We start from the raw sequence: 14,291 nt of genomic DNA, 5'->3' as shown, positions 1-14,291 counted from the left end.
AAGTAAAATGCTAAATTTGTTCAGCTTTTCAAAAGTCATGCACATTTCAAAAACATAATTTAACTCAAACTAAGTGCACTGCTGTGTATTTTAACTCCCCCTCTCCCCATTTTTTCTCCCCTCTTCCCCTGCATAGATTATTTGATCTATTATTAACTGAAAAGCTAGACATCCTGAATGACTTTCAATCACCTTAGGTATTTTTCCATGTACAATGTCACCAAGTGTAGCCTTGCTCTATTTTTTGTTCACTGTCATATATAATAGGTTAGAAATATGCACTTGAGCAATATTTATTTTTACCTCAGTTTTTATATGGTTTTTATAATGGTGTAGTCTTTGAATCCTTAGTAAGGATTATTTAAAATATATTTATATTCTAAAACCACATGGCTCTATGTATACCATACTAGTAACAACTGTAATTTACGATAAATTGCTCTGTTATTGTCAGACATACTGATTAATATTTGTAGAGTAAATACTATTTGGTTAATTTCCTATACTGATGTCAACCAGTGGCAAAGAATACAAGTTAAAGAAATTACAAACAACAAAAAAATTGCATGTTTTCTCCTGGATTTTTCCTGGTTATTTTTTTCTATTTTCTGACGAAATTTATGTGTAGCTATTACTTTTTGGATAAGGTTCTCTCTCTGATCTCTGCTGCTAAAATGTTAAAACATGGACCATTATAGTTTGCAAAAAAATGCATTCAGCTTCCTTTTTGGATTATTTTTCAATGCTATTCTAATTCACTGCCAAATTAATACAAGAGGATGAGGGAATTGATCCAAAGAGCTTACATCTAAAGGCTGAAAGGATTGCAAGAGAATCCCACAATCAAAGCTTTCCTTGGCTTTTTTTCTGCCTCAATATTACATAACACCATTTGGCTACATGATAGTCATGATAGAAAGTAATGCTGATTCAGTGGGATAATTTTTTAACAACTAAGGTTCATGGCAAGTTAATAGATGTAAGAATTTACTATTTATATGTATGCTTAATTTACTTACCACTTCACCTTTAATACCAACAGCAGTGACCTAAAATATTAAAAAACAAACAAACCAAAATTAAATTAATACACATTGACTTGATTTGCTATTACTAATATGTTCTAATACTTTAGTTCTAAAAAACATACTGGTCCAGATGTGCATGCATTGAGAAGCATATACAGTATGTGTATTCCACCAGCAGGGTCAATTCATTGTTCAGGATTTTTAAGACAAATTTACAATATATAGACAAATGCAATTTTGTTGTAACATTTTTTTAGGGCTGGGGATTGTGTTACAAACCAATACAGCACATCATCTTTTGTAAGTAATATCACAAGTTCTTTCAGCCTCAAAGCTGGACAAAAAAACATCTGCCTACAGTATTGTGAGAGGTCATTTTAGCACTCCACTGAAACTCAAGGAAAAAAACAAAAAAACAAAAAACAAGCTGTAAACATGATTTCCCAGAGAACAAATAAAAAACTAATGCAAGTGAGCGTCATAAAAAGGTAACTTTTATATAACTGCCCATTTGTATCACAGTGAGATTTTCTTTCCAATGTTTCCTATGGTCTCCTATAAATTATCTACTAGTGTGTTATCATCTATTCATTTGAATGTTCATTGGGGAGCTTCATGTCAAATGATTACTAAATATAAATGTCTTATCATCTCACAAATACATGCAGTATAAGTACTGGGTACTAAGCCTTGGGCACATTAAATTTAAACACAGTCTTACATCTTGTCTTCTAGATTACATCAATGATTCGATAGCATAGCCTACAGGCTGAATGCCTAATGGTGAATTTACAGCAGGGATGTCCATGCCCAGTCCTCAAGAGTCACATTTACGTCAGACTTTCAATATCTCCCAACATGAGCACATAAGGCTCCAGTCAATTCAGTCAATTTGATTATTCCTGAAGCTGGAAATCTTTTTTTCTTAGTGACTCTTGAGGACCGGAGCTGAATATCCTAATAGGTTTCTTTACACAAGCAAGTTACCAGTAAATGCAACAGAAAAAAATAATAATAATGTAATTCAGGAAAAGCTTGTATCAGGGTAGTTAAAAGACACATCAGGTTGTCTACTTTTGTATTATTACTATTATTACTACTATTATTTTTATCATTACTATCAGTATGATCATTTAGATTTAAAGGTCACTTGACTGAGTTTGTAGAATGGATTCTACGTGGGTGCTGGTGATGAACCATTATGAAGAATGCTTTATAGGCATCCCGGAATAAATGTGTTTTTAATGAATTCCAGAATCTGTAAAAGGTGGAAGACAATCTAATAGAACAAAGTTATGAGTTTTTGCAGCACAAGAGAATTCTTAGAGACTATTGGGCATATTTTTTAAGCTCCATAACTTAAGCTTGCCGGAAACAGACGTTATGAAGCAGCGGTCTAAAGACTGCTGCTCCATAACTTACCTTATGCTCTGAGGTGGTCGAGCGGAAATACGATCGGGTTGATTGACACCCCCTGCTAGCGAACTGCTGGTGCAATGATAAATGCCAACAGTGTATGCTGTCAGCATTTATCAATGTGTAGCAATGAGCAGCGGACATGATACGCTACTTCATATCATGTCCACACGCACATTGATACATATGCCCCTATGGGTTGATTGACACCCCATGCTAGCGGTCGATTGGCTGCGAATGTGCAGGGGGCGGCATTGCACCAGCAGTTCATTGATAAATATGGCCCCAGGAGTGGGAGGAGGTGATGATGGAAGGTTAGAAATAGGTCACGGGTAGATCACATAGGACAGTAGTAAGTGTATACAGTAGTATTCAGAGTATCTGAAGTTAAGTGTAGAAATATAATTGGATGCAAGAATATTTAGAACTTTGTAAGTTAGGGCAAGTATTCAGAATTTGGTTCAGAATTTGGAGCCAGTGCTGGGACTGACAAAGAAGAATAGATGATGTTGATTTCTGAGTAAGTTGAATAATTCTGATAGTGTTTTTCACAATACATTGAAGAAGTAACTGACTGTAATTTTTCCTTCTATTTTAAGCCACATAGTGGAAAATAATATGCCCAAATGCATAATTCTCACCTTATGCAGCAATACAGTTGGGAGTAATCAGCAACAGAGATGACTGGAAAGCAGAGCACTATGTGAAATAGCAATGAATGAATGTAATATTTTTTTGTATGAAAACAAAACATTTATCCAGTATATCATTGTTATTAGTCTAGTTTCCTGGTTTACACATATTGGGCCAGATTATGAGTAGAGCGGTAGTTTGCACTCGCGTTTGAGCATCAGAGATTAGCGCTTGTATTATGAGTTAAAAGTTTCTTGTTTGCGCTCTGACGTTTGTAATGTTACGGTAACAAATAGACGTTGAGAAGTCGCAAATGCAAAATCGGATACCCCATAGATTTCAATGGAGCCGAAAAATTTGAAACCCCCCCCCACAAGACCAGCAAACACAATCACAGCTATTTAAAGTGATAGGAAAGTCACAATTATACTTGCATGATTCAGCTAGAGTGTGTAATTTTAAGACACTTTTAAATTCAATTTAATTTTCCAATATGCTTCACTCTCTTGGCATCCCTTGTTGAAAAAGAATAAGCACATATCTTACACTAGTGGGAGCTAGCTGCTGATTGGTGCCTGAACACATTTTTCTCTTTTGATTGGCTAACTAGATGTGTTCAGCTAGCTGCCAGTAGTTCAATGCTGTTCCCTTAGCAAAGGATAACGAGATAATGAAGCAAATCTGATCACAGAAGTAAATTTAAAGTTGTTTAAAATTGTATGTTCTATCCAAATAATGAAAGTTTTGGGGTTTCCTATCCCTTTAAAAACTTAACATAAGAAGATAATATTGCATATTTAATAATCCAATGTCCTGTACATAGAAGAATATGTTCTTTTTATTCTTAGAGAGATATTTAAAAAATATATATCTGATATATTTTTGCACAAATATATATTTATAACTTTCTATATATAAATATATATATATATATATATATATATAAAATCATATATATATATATATATATATATATATATAAATAAAAATAAAGGTGTAGATCACTAAGTACTCCACCATTGAAGGCAAATGAACTGGGTGCAGTCTAAATTTGTAGATCACATGTCGTTTCGGCCCCAAGTGGAGCCTTTATCAAGACAATGGGATCCGTCAACTGCAAAGCAGCATAATTGTGGCGAGTTTGATCCGACCTAGTTATCAAAGCCTACAGACTGGCAAAAGTCGAAATCTATGACGTAACATACGATCCGCCTGCCTTAATCCGACACAGATCGATGCTTATGTCATTACAGATGTTCTGAATACTCATTAGGCACTATTTGACACTTTTTAAAAGTTATCAAATAGTTAACAGGTACGCTCGCGGCTATTCCGGCCCAGCGTACTTGGTTTTCAATCTGCCACCCTGGAGGCCGCGGATGCCATAGGAATCAATGGGAGTCTGAAAGCAGCGAAAGCTTATGTTCGATGCTGCCAGATATCCCATTAATTTATATGGTAGAAAACAAGTAACGTTTACACCTAACATTCTAACATAAACCCTAAGTCTAAACACCCCTAATCTGCTGCCCTGACATCGTTTACACCTACATAATGTTATTAAACCCCTATTCAGCCACTCCCCGACACTGCCGCAACTAAATAAATGTATTAACCCCTATCCTGCCGCTCCCAGACCCCGCTGCCACTAAATAAATGTATTAACCCCTATCCCGCCGCTCCCGACCCCGCCGCCACTAAATAATTCTATTAACCCCTAAATCTCTGGCCTCCCACATCACTACCATTAACTAAACCTATTAACCCCTAAACCACCAGCCCTCCACATTGCCATAAACTAAATTAAGCTATTAACCCCTAAACCTAACAACCCACTAACTTTACATTAAAATTACACCATCCCTATCTTAAAATAAATTTAAACTTACCTGTAGAATTAAAAGAAACTAATTCTAAACTATTAATTAACCTACCCTATTATGCTAAAAGTATATTAAACTAGCAATTAAATTAACTATATTACATATTAAAAAATCCTAACCCTACTTAAATTATTTAAATCTACTATTAAAAATTACTAAATTACAAAAAAATATAAACGCTTAGTTACAACAAAAACCCCCCACTAAATTACGAGAGAAAAAAAAAAACAGAATCAAAAATAAAAATGAATTACACCTAATCTAATAGCCCTATCAAAATAACCCCCCCACCCACACCAAAATAAAAAAAACCTAGCCTACAATAAACTACAAATGGCCCTTAAAAGGGCCTTTTGTGGGGCATTGCCCCAAAGAAATCAGCTCTTTCACCTTTAAAAAAAATACAAACACCCCCCAAAAGTAAAACCCAACACCCAACCAACCAACCCCCCCAAATAAAAAGCCTATCTAAAAAAGCTAAGCTCCCCATTGCCCTTTAAAGGGCATTTGTATGGGCATTGCCCTTAAAAGGTCATTTAGCTCTTTTACCTGCCCAGACCCTACTCTAAAAATAAAACCCACCCAAAAAAACCTTAAATAAACACTAACCCCTGACGATCCACTTACAGTTTTTGAAGTTCCGCTTGAAGGATCCATCCATCCGGAATAGGGGTTAAACATTTTGTATAGTGGCGGTGCTTAGTGACAGGGTATACATAAAGTTGGTTTAAAACCGAATAGCAGCGAAATCGATGACTGTTAGTTAACAACAGTCCGATGCTCATCGCCTTGTACTTGGTGCACAGCTTTTTGCTGGCTTTTTTTTTTTATAAATATGGAGATCGTATTCAGGTCCGCGGCCGCAATGTTAGGCGATGTAAGGCTAGCGTATTGGTACCGGTGAATGCTGCATAGTTGAGGCTTTGATAAATATCCCCCAATATGTCAATTTACAGCCATATTGCTGACACAAGAGCGGCATACAAGCCGTCTTCCCAAAGTCAGAAGGATGATGATGAGTGTATGCCTCTCTTGTGTCAGCAATACGGCTGTAAATTTACATATTGTCTTGATAAAGACTCCACTTGGGGCCGAAACAACGACATGTAATCTACAAATTTCTAATGAAAGAATCTTTCCCTACCCTCTGATCATCCCTCTATGTTAAATCCATTTGCAGTCCTTTTTTAAACACCTGAGACCTCATATCTTTGAGCCCTTATAACCTTTCAAAGGGATACTGAAGCCAAATTTTTTCTTTCATGGTTCAGATAGAGCATGCAGTTTTAAGCAAATTTCTAATGTACTCCTATTAACAATTTTTCTTCGTTCTTTTGGAATCTTTATTTGAAAAAGCATGAATATAAGCTTATGGGCTGACCCATTTTTGGTTCAGAACCCTGGGTAGCACTTGCTGATTGGTGGCTACTTTTAATAATGTTTATTAGATAGTGTTGTTATGAGTCTAAATGTACTTTTACATGTATTTTTTATGTTTTGTAACTCTTTCTTGTCAAGTGTAACAGTTAATCAGAGTCCTGAGGTTGCGGTAATCATTCTAGTGTAAATCGCTATTGCGTTTACGCTTTTGCATTTACTTTCTACTTGTTATACAAGCAGAATTTAACTTGCACACAAACGGCCATGAAAACCCAATATTGCTTGTGCACAAACAATAGCGCTATACTCATTATAAGATAATGTTATACTTTAAATGATAGTTAAAGTGGTTAATAAATTATAATAATAATATTTTGTGTTGTTGCTTTTAAGCTTGTGGGATGTTATTGTCCACTGTTAGAGCTAAAGGAACTGTTCATGAAGGCCAGCAAGCTTATATCACACAGACCAGCTTTTCACTTCCTCTTAGTCCCAAAATCACAATAAATAGTTTAAGAATAACTCTTTATGTGCAAAAAATGTTTAACATGATTAAATAACGCTATTTTGTGAGTATATAAATAATTTGATGTCTCTTTAAATAAATATTTTTTCCTTAAAGTGTCAAAAAGTGTAATTTTGTAGAACATTTTGTTATCGCACTATTGTCTGTATAAAATAAATGCTTTGAACCAGATAAAGGGGTTAAATAACAGAATTTATGCTTACCTGATAAATTACTTTCTCCAACGGTGTGTCCGGTCCACGGCGTCATCCACAACTTGTGGGAATATTCTCTTCCCCAACAGGAAATGGCAAAGAGCACAGCAAAAGCTGTCCATATAGTCCCTCCTAGGCTCCGCCCACCCCAGTCATTCGACCGACGGACAGGAGAAAAAACAGGAGAAACTATAAGGTGCCGTGGTGACTGTAGTTAAAGAAAGAAATTCATCAAACCTGATTAAAAAACCAGGGCGGGCCGTGGACCGGACACACCGTTGGAGAAAGTAATTTATCAGGTAAGCATTAATTCTGTTTTCTCCAACATTGGTGTGTCCGGTCCACGGCGTCATCCATAACTTGTGGGAACCAATACCAAAGCTTTAGGACACGGATGAAGGGAGGGAGCCAATCAGGTTACCTAAACAGAAGGCACCACGGCTTGCAAAACCTTTCTCCCAAAAATAGCCTCCGAAGAAGCAAAAGTATCAAATTTGTAGAATTTGGCAAAAGTGTGTAGGGAAGACCAAGTCGCTGCTTTACATATCTGATCAACAGAAGCCTCGTTCTTGAAGGCCCAAGTGGAAGCCACAGCCCTAGTAGAGTGAGCCGTGATGCGTTCAGGAGGCTGCCGTCCGGCAGTCTCGTAAGCCAATCGGATGATGCTTTTCAGCCAAAAGGAAAGAGAGGTAGCAGTAGCTTTTTGACCTCTCCTTTTGCCAGAATAAACGACAAACAGAGAAGACGTTTGTCTGAAATCCTTTGTTGCTTCTAAATAGAACTTTAAAGCACGAACTACATCTAAATTGTGTAACAAACGTTCCTTCTTTGAAACTGGATTCGGACACAAAGAAGGCACAACTATTTCCTGGTTAATATTCTTGTTGGAAACAACCTTTGGAAGGAAACCAGGTTTAGTACGCAAAACAACCTTATCTGAATGGAACACTAGATAGGGGGGATTACACTGCAAAGCAGATAACTCAGAAACTCTTCTAGCAGAAGAAATAGCAACCAAAAACAGAACTTTCCAAGATAACATCTTGATATATATGGAGAGGTTCAAACGGAACCCCTTGAAGAACCGAAAGAACTAAATTCAGACTCCAGGGAGGAGTCAAAGGTCTGTAAACAGGCTTGATCCTGACCAAAGCCTGAACAAAAGCTTGAACATCAGGCACAGCTGCCAGTCGTTTGTGTAACAAGACAGATAAAGCAGAAATCTGTCCCTTTAGAGAACTTGCTGATAATCCCTTATCCAAACCTTCTTGAAGAAAGGAAAGGATCCTAGGAATTTTGATCTTACTCCATGAGAATCCCTTGGATTCACACCAACAGATATATCTTTTCCATATTTTATGGTAAATTTTTCTAGTTACAGGTTTTCTGGCTTGTACCAGAGTATCTATTACAGAATCCGAAAACCCACGCTTAGATAAAATCAAGCGTTCAATTTCCAAGCCGTCAGCTGGAGGGAAACTAGATTTGGATGTTTGAATGGACCTTGTACTAGAAGATCCTGTCTCAAAGGTAGCTTCCATGGTGGAGCCGATGACATATTCACCAGGTCTGCATACCAAGTCCTGCATGGCCACGCAGGAGCTATCAAGATCACCGAGGCCCTCTCCTGCTTGATCCTGGCTACCAGCCTGGGAATGAGAGGAAACGGTGGAAACACATAAGCTAGGTTGAAGGTCCAAGGCGCTACTAATGCATCCACTAGAGTCGCCTTGGGATCCCTGGATCTGGACCCGTAGCAAGGAACCTTGAAGTTCTGACAAGACGCCATCAGATCCATGTCTGGAATGCCCCATAATTGAGTCAACTGGGCAAATATCTCCGGGTGGAGTTCCCACTCCCCCGGATGGAATGTCTGACGACTCAGATAATCCGCCTCCCAGTTTTCCACTCCTGGGATGTGGATCGCAGATAGGTGGCAGGAGTGATCCTCCGCCCATTTTATGATTTTGGTCACTTCTCTCATCGCCAGGGAACTCCTTGTTCCCCCCTGATGGTTGATGTAAGCAACAGTCGTCATGTTGTCTGATTGGAATCTTATGAATCTGGCCTTTGCTAGTTGAGGCCAAGCCCTGAGAGTATTGAATATCGCTCTCAGTTCCAGAATGTTTATCGGGAGAAGAGACTCTTCCCGAGACCATAGCCCCTGAGCTTTCAGGGAGTCCCAGACCGCGCCCCAGCCCACTAGACTGGCGTCGGTCGTGACGATGACCCACTCTAGTCTGCGGAAGCTCATTCCCTGGGACAGGTGATCCTGGGTTAGCCACCAACGGAGTGAGTCTCTGGTCTTCTGATCTACTTGAATCACTGGAGACAAGTCTGTATAGTCCCCATTCCACTGTTTCAGCATGCACAGTTGTAATGGTCTTAGATGAATTTGCACAAAAGGAACTACGTCCATTGCTGCAACCATCAACCTTACTACTTCCATGCACTGAGCTACGGAAGGTCGTGGAACAGAGTGAAGAACTTGACAAGCGTTTAGAAGTTTTGACTTTCTGACATCTGTCAGGAAAATCTTCATTTCTAAAGAATCTATTATTGTCCCCAAGAAAGGAACTCTTGTCGACGGAGACAGGGAACTTTTTTCTATGTTCACTTTCCATCCGTGAGATCTGAGAAAGGCCAGAACGATGTCTGTATGAGCCTTTGCCTTTGAAAGAGATGACGCTTGTATCAAGTAAGGTGCCACTGCAATGCCCCTTGGTCTTAGAACCGCTAGAAGGGACCCGAGTACCTTTGTGAAAATCCTTGGAGCAGTGGCTAGCCCGAAAGGGAGAGCCACGAACTGGTAATGTTTGTCCAGAAAGGCGAACCTTAGGAACTGATGATGATCTTTGTGGATTGGAATATGTAGATACGCATCCTTTAGATCCACGGTAATCATAAATTGACCCTCCTGGATTGTAGGTAAAATCGTTCGAATAGTTTCCATTTTGAACGATGGCACTCTGAGAAATTTGTTTAGGATCTTTAAATCCAGAATTGGTCTGAAAGTTCCCTCTTTTTTGGGAACTACAAACAGATTTGAGTAAAACCCCATTCCTTGTTCCACGGTTGGAACTGGGTGTATCACTCCCATTTTTAAAAGGTCTTCTATACAATGTAAGAATGCCTGTCTCTTTATTTGGTTTGAAGATAAGTGAGACATGTAGAACCTTCCCCTTGGGGGTAGTTCCTTGAATTCCAGAAGATAACCCTGAGAAACAACTTCTAGTGCCCAGGGATCCTGAACATCTCTTGCCCAAGCCTGAGCGAAGAGAGAGAGTCTGCCCCCTACTAGATCCGGTCTCGGATCGGGGGCTACTCCTTCATGCTGTCTTGGTAGCAGCAGCAGGCTTCTTGGCCTGCTTACCCTTGTTCCAGCCTTGCATCGGTTTCCAAGCTGGTTTGGTTTGTGAAGCATTACCCTCTTGTCTAGAGGCTGCAGAGTTGGAGGCCGGTCCGTTCCTGAAATTGCGAAAGGAACGAAAATTAGACTTATTCTTGGCCTTGAAAGGCCTATCTTGTGGGAGGGTGTGGCCCTTACCCCCAGTGATGTCTGAGATAATCTCTTTCAATTCTGGCCCAAAAAGGGTTTTACCCTTGAAAGGGATATTAAGCAATTTTGTCTTGGAAGATACATCCGCTGACCAAGACTTTAGCCAGAGCGCTCTGCGCGCCACAATTGCAAACCCTGAATTTTTCGCCGCTAATCTAGCTAACTGCAAAGCGGCATCTAAAATAAAGGAATTAGCTAACTTAAGTGCGTGAATTCTGTCCATAACCTCCTCATACGGAGTCTCTCTACTAAGCGACTTTTCTAGTTCCTCGAACCAGAACCACGCTGCTGTAGTGACAGGAATAATGCACGAAATAGGTTGCAGGAGGTAACCTTGCTGTACAAAAATATTTTTAAGCAAACCCTCCAATTTTTTATCCATAGGATCTTTGAAAGCACAATTATCCTCAATAGGAATAGTAGTGCGCTTGGCTAGTGTAGAAACTGCCCCCTCGACCTTAGGGACTGTCTGCCATAAGTCCTTTCTGGGGTCGACCATAGGAAATAATTTCTTAAATATAGGAAGGGGGACAAAAGGTATGCCGGGCTTCTCCCACTCCTTATTCACTATGTCCGCCACCCGATTGGGTATAGGAAAAGCGTTGGGGTGCACCGGAACCTCTAGGAACTTGTCCATCTTGCACAATTTTTCTGGAATGACCAGGTTGTCACAATCATCCAGAGTAGATAGCACCTCCTTAAGCAGTGGGCGGAGATGCTCTAATTTAAATTTAAATGTCACAACATCAGGTTCTGCCTGTTGAGAAATTCTACCTGAATCAGAAATTTCCCCATCTGACAAAACCTCCCTCATGGCCACTTCAGATTGGTGTGAGGGTATGACAGAGCAATTATCATCAGCACCCTCCTGCTCTACAGTGTTTAAAACAGAGCAATCGCGCTTTCTCTGAAATGCAGGCATTTTGGATAAAATATTTGCTATGGAGTTATCCATTACTGCCGTCAATTGTTGCATAGTAACAAGCATTGGCGCACTAGAAATACTAGGGGTCTCCTGCGTGGGCAAAACTGGTGTAGACACAGAAGGAGATGATGTAGAACTATGTCTACTCCCTTCATCTGATGAATCATCTTGGGCAACTTTACTATCTGTGGCAGTACTGTCCTTACTTTGTTTGGACGCTATGGCACAATTATCACACAATTTTGAAGGGGGAGACACATTGGCTTGCATACATACAGAACATAGTTTATCTGAAGGCACAGACATGTTAAACAGGCTTAAACTTGTCAATAAAGTACAAAAACCGTTTTAAAACAAAACCGTTACTGTCTCTTTAAATTTTAAACAGGGCACACTTTATTACTGAATATGTGAAAAACTATGAAGGAATTGTTCAAATTTAACCAAATTTTCACCACAGTGTCTTAAAGCATTCAAAGCATTGCACCCCAAATTTCACCTTTAACCCTTAAAATGAGGAAACTGGAGCCGGTTACAGTTTTAACCCCTCTACAGTCCCAGCTACAGCCTTTGCTGCGACTTTACCAAACCCAGGGGGGTATACGATACCAATGAAGCCTTCTAGGAACCTTTTCAATTACTTTCAGACCCACACACATGCAGCTGCATGTCCTGCTCTCAAAAGTAACTGCGCAGTAATGGCGCGAAAATGAGGCTCTGCCTACTACAGAGAAGGCCCTTCCTGACTGGCAAGGTGTCTAAACCAGTGCCTGACGTAAAAAAAGGTTCCCCAAAGTTTATAAAGTGTGAATTTCAACAGCAAGCTGTATAAAATGCCCAAATAAAGCAATCAATCTAGCCCATAAAAGTGTCTACCAGTTTTATAGCCCATATTAAGCCCTTTATTCTGTTTGAGACTAAGAAAATGGCTTACCGGTCCCCATGAGGGGAAATGACAGCCTTCCAGCATTACACAGTCTTGTTAGAAATATGGCTAGTCATACCTTAAGCAGAAAAGTCTGCCAACTGTTTCCCCCAACTGAAGTTATCTCATCTCAACAGTCCTATGTGGAAACAGCAAACAATTTTAGTTACTGCTGCTAAAATCATATTCCTCTCACAAACAGAACTCTTCATCTTTTTCTGTTTCAGAGTAAATAGTACATACCAGCACTATTTTAAAATAACAAACTCTTGATAGTAGAATAAAAAACTACAACTAAACACCACATACTCTTCACCATCTCCGTGGAGATGCTGCTTGTTCAGCGGCAAAGAGAATGACTGGGGTGGGCGGAGCCTAGGAGGGACTATATGGACAGCTTTTGCTGTGCTCTTTGCCATTTCCTGTTGGGGAAGAGAATATTCCCACAAGTTATGGATGACGCCGTGGACCGGACACACCAATGTTGGAGAAATATAGTTTAAGTTGGTTTCAGGCCAGTAATGCGCTACTGGTCCACAGCTGAACACTGCCAGTAAGCCAATAATTAAAAGCATATGAGCGAACAATCAACAGCCATTTCTGCTTTTAAAGCCGAATAGCATTGTTGCTCTGGAGCTGACTTAAACTATGTATTTAACTGATTTGTGTGGGTTAAACTGTTGTAAGCAACAGTACAATTATAAAATGCCCTAACACAGAGATTTTTTCTCATTATATCCCTTTAATATTAGTAATAAATTATTGTCCCTATTTTGTAAAATTAAATGGAAGCCATGTTTTTATATACATAGTATATATAAGCAATTAAGCAATGAATTACAAAAAAATGTTTCAAAGGTACTTACAAAACTCTGCACATTAAGACATTTGGGGGCTGAATTATTATTGTGGGAGCGGACATGATCTGATATTGCGGATCATGTCCTCTGCACATCAATAAATGCAGACAGCATACGCTGTCAGCATTTATCATTGCACCAGCAGTTCTTGTGAACTGCTGGTGCAATGCCGCCCCCTGCAGATTCGCGGCCAATCAGCTAGCAGGGGGTGTCAATCAACTCGATCGTATTTGATCCGGTTGATTTCAGCCGATGTCTGTCCGCCGCCTTAGAGCAGGTGAACAGGTTATGGAGCAGCTGTCTTTAGACCGCTGCTTCATAACTTGTGTTTCCAGTGAGACTGAAGGCTCACCAGAAGCACTGGGCATCAAGCTCCATATGGAGCTTGATAAATATGCCCTTTGGTAACCACTTGAAAACTCTAGTAGTTATGTTTATCGCCTTTGATTGTGACCAATAAAGGAATAGTAGTAAATGAGTTTGTGCCCTGCTCATAGCAATCACTGTGCAGTATGTAACCAAATCTGGCAAGTTCAAGTTTTTTTTATTCTTACAGATGCTACAGAATTTGAGCTACACCACCCTCTCTAGGGAAAGAACAAGTACAATTTTCAGAGGTATTATTCAGCAAAAACAAACACAGTAAATATTAAATGAATACAGATGGCCCTCGGTTTACAACGGTTCAATTTGCACCGTTTCAGAATAACAACCTTTTTTTTTCAGTCATGTGACTGCTATTGAAAAGCATTGAGAAGCAGTGCATTGATTAAAATAGCCAGTAGGTGGAGCTGTCCGCTTGTGTTGCAGCAAAGATATGCAAGCCAAGCAAGCTGAAATTAATCAGTTTAATCAGACCTGAGCTATCAAGCAGCTTGCAAAGGAACAAGATCTTCCTGTCTATAAATCAGTCCAGATTGGAATGCATGGAGAGAACTGTTTGCAGAAAAATGCAAGTAAAA

The 14,291-nt window shown here is 39.4% G+C and overlaps 1 protein-coding gene across 4 annotated transcripts in view; it reads right to left on the bottom strand.

Moving 5' to 3' along the window:
- COL19A1 (collagen type XIX alpha 1 chain) overlaps nt 1-14,291 on the bottom strand; it is a 1,696,717-nt gene that overhangs the window by 805,343 nt on the left and 877,083 nt on the right. For all 4 annotated transcript variants that reach the window (XM_053710417.1, XM_053710419.1, XM_053710420.1 and 1 more), the window contains exon 16: nt 1,020-1,049. In XM_053710417.1, coding sequence (XP_053566392.1) covers nt 1,020-1,049 — 30 coding nt within the window. The remainder of the gene's footprint in view (nt 1-1,019; nt 1,050-14,291) is intronic.

The sequence above is a fragment of the Bombina bombina genome, chromosome 4, assembly GCF_027579735.1.
Source record: "Bombina bombina isolate aBomBom1 chromosome 4, aBomBom1.pri, whole genome shotgun sequence".
In the NCBI taxonomy this organism is placed as follows: Eukaryota; Metazoa; Chordata; class Amphibia; order Anura; family Bombinatoridae; genus Bombina; species Bombina bombina.
Note: the sequence above shows the minus strand (reverse complement) of the source record. Positions and strands in the feature narration are given on the sequence as shown.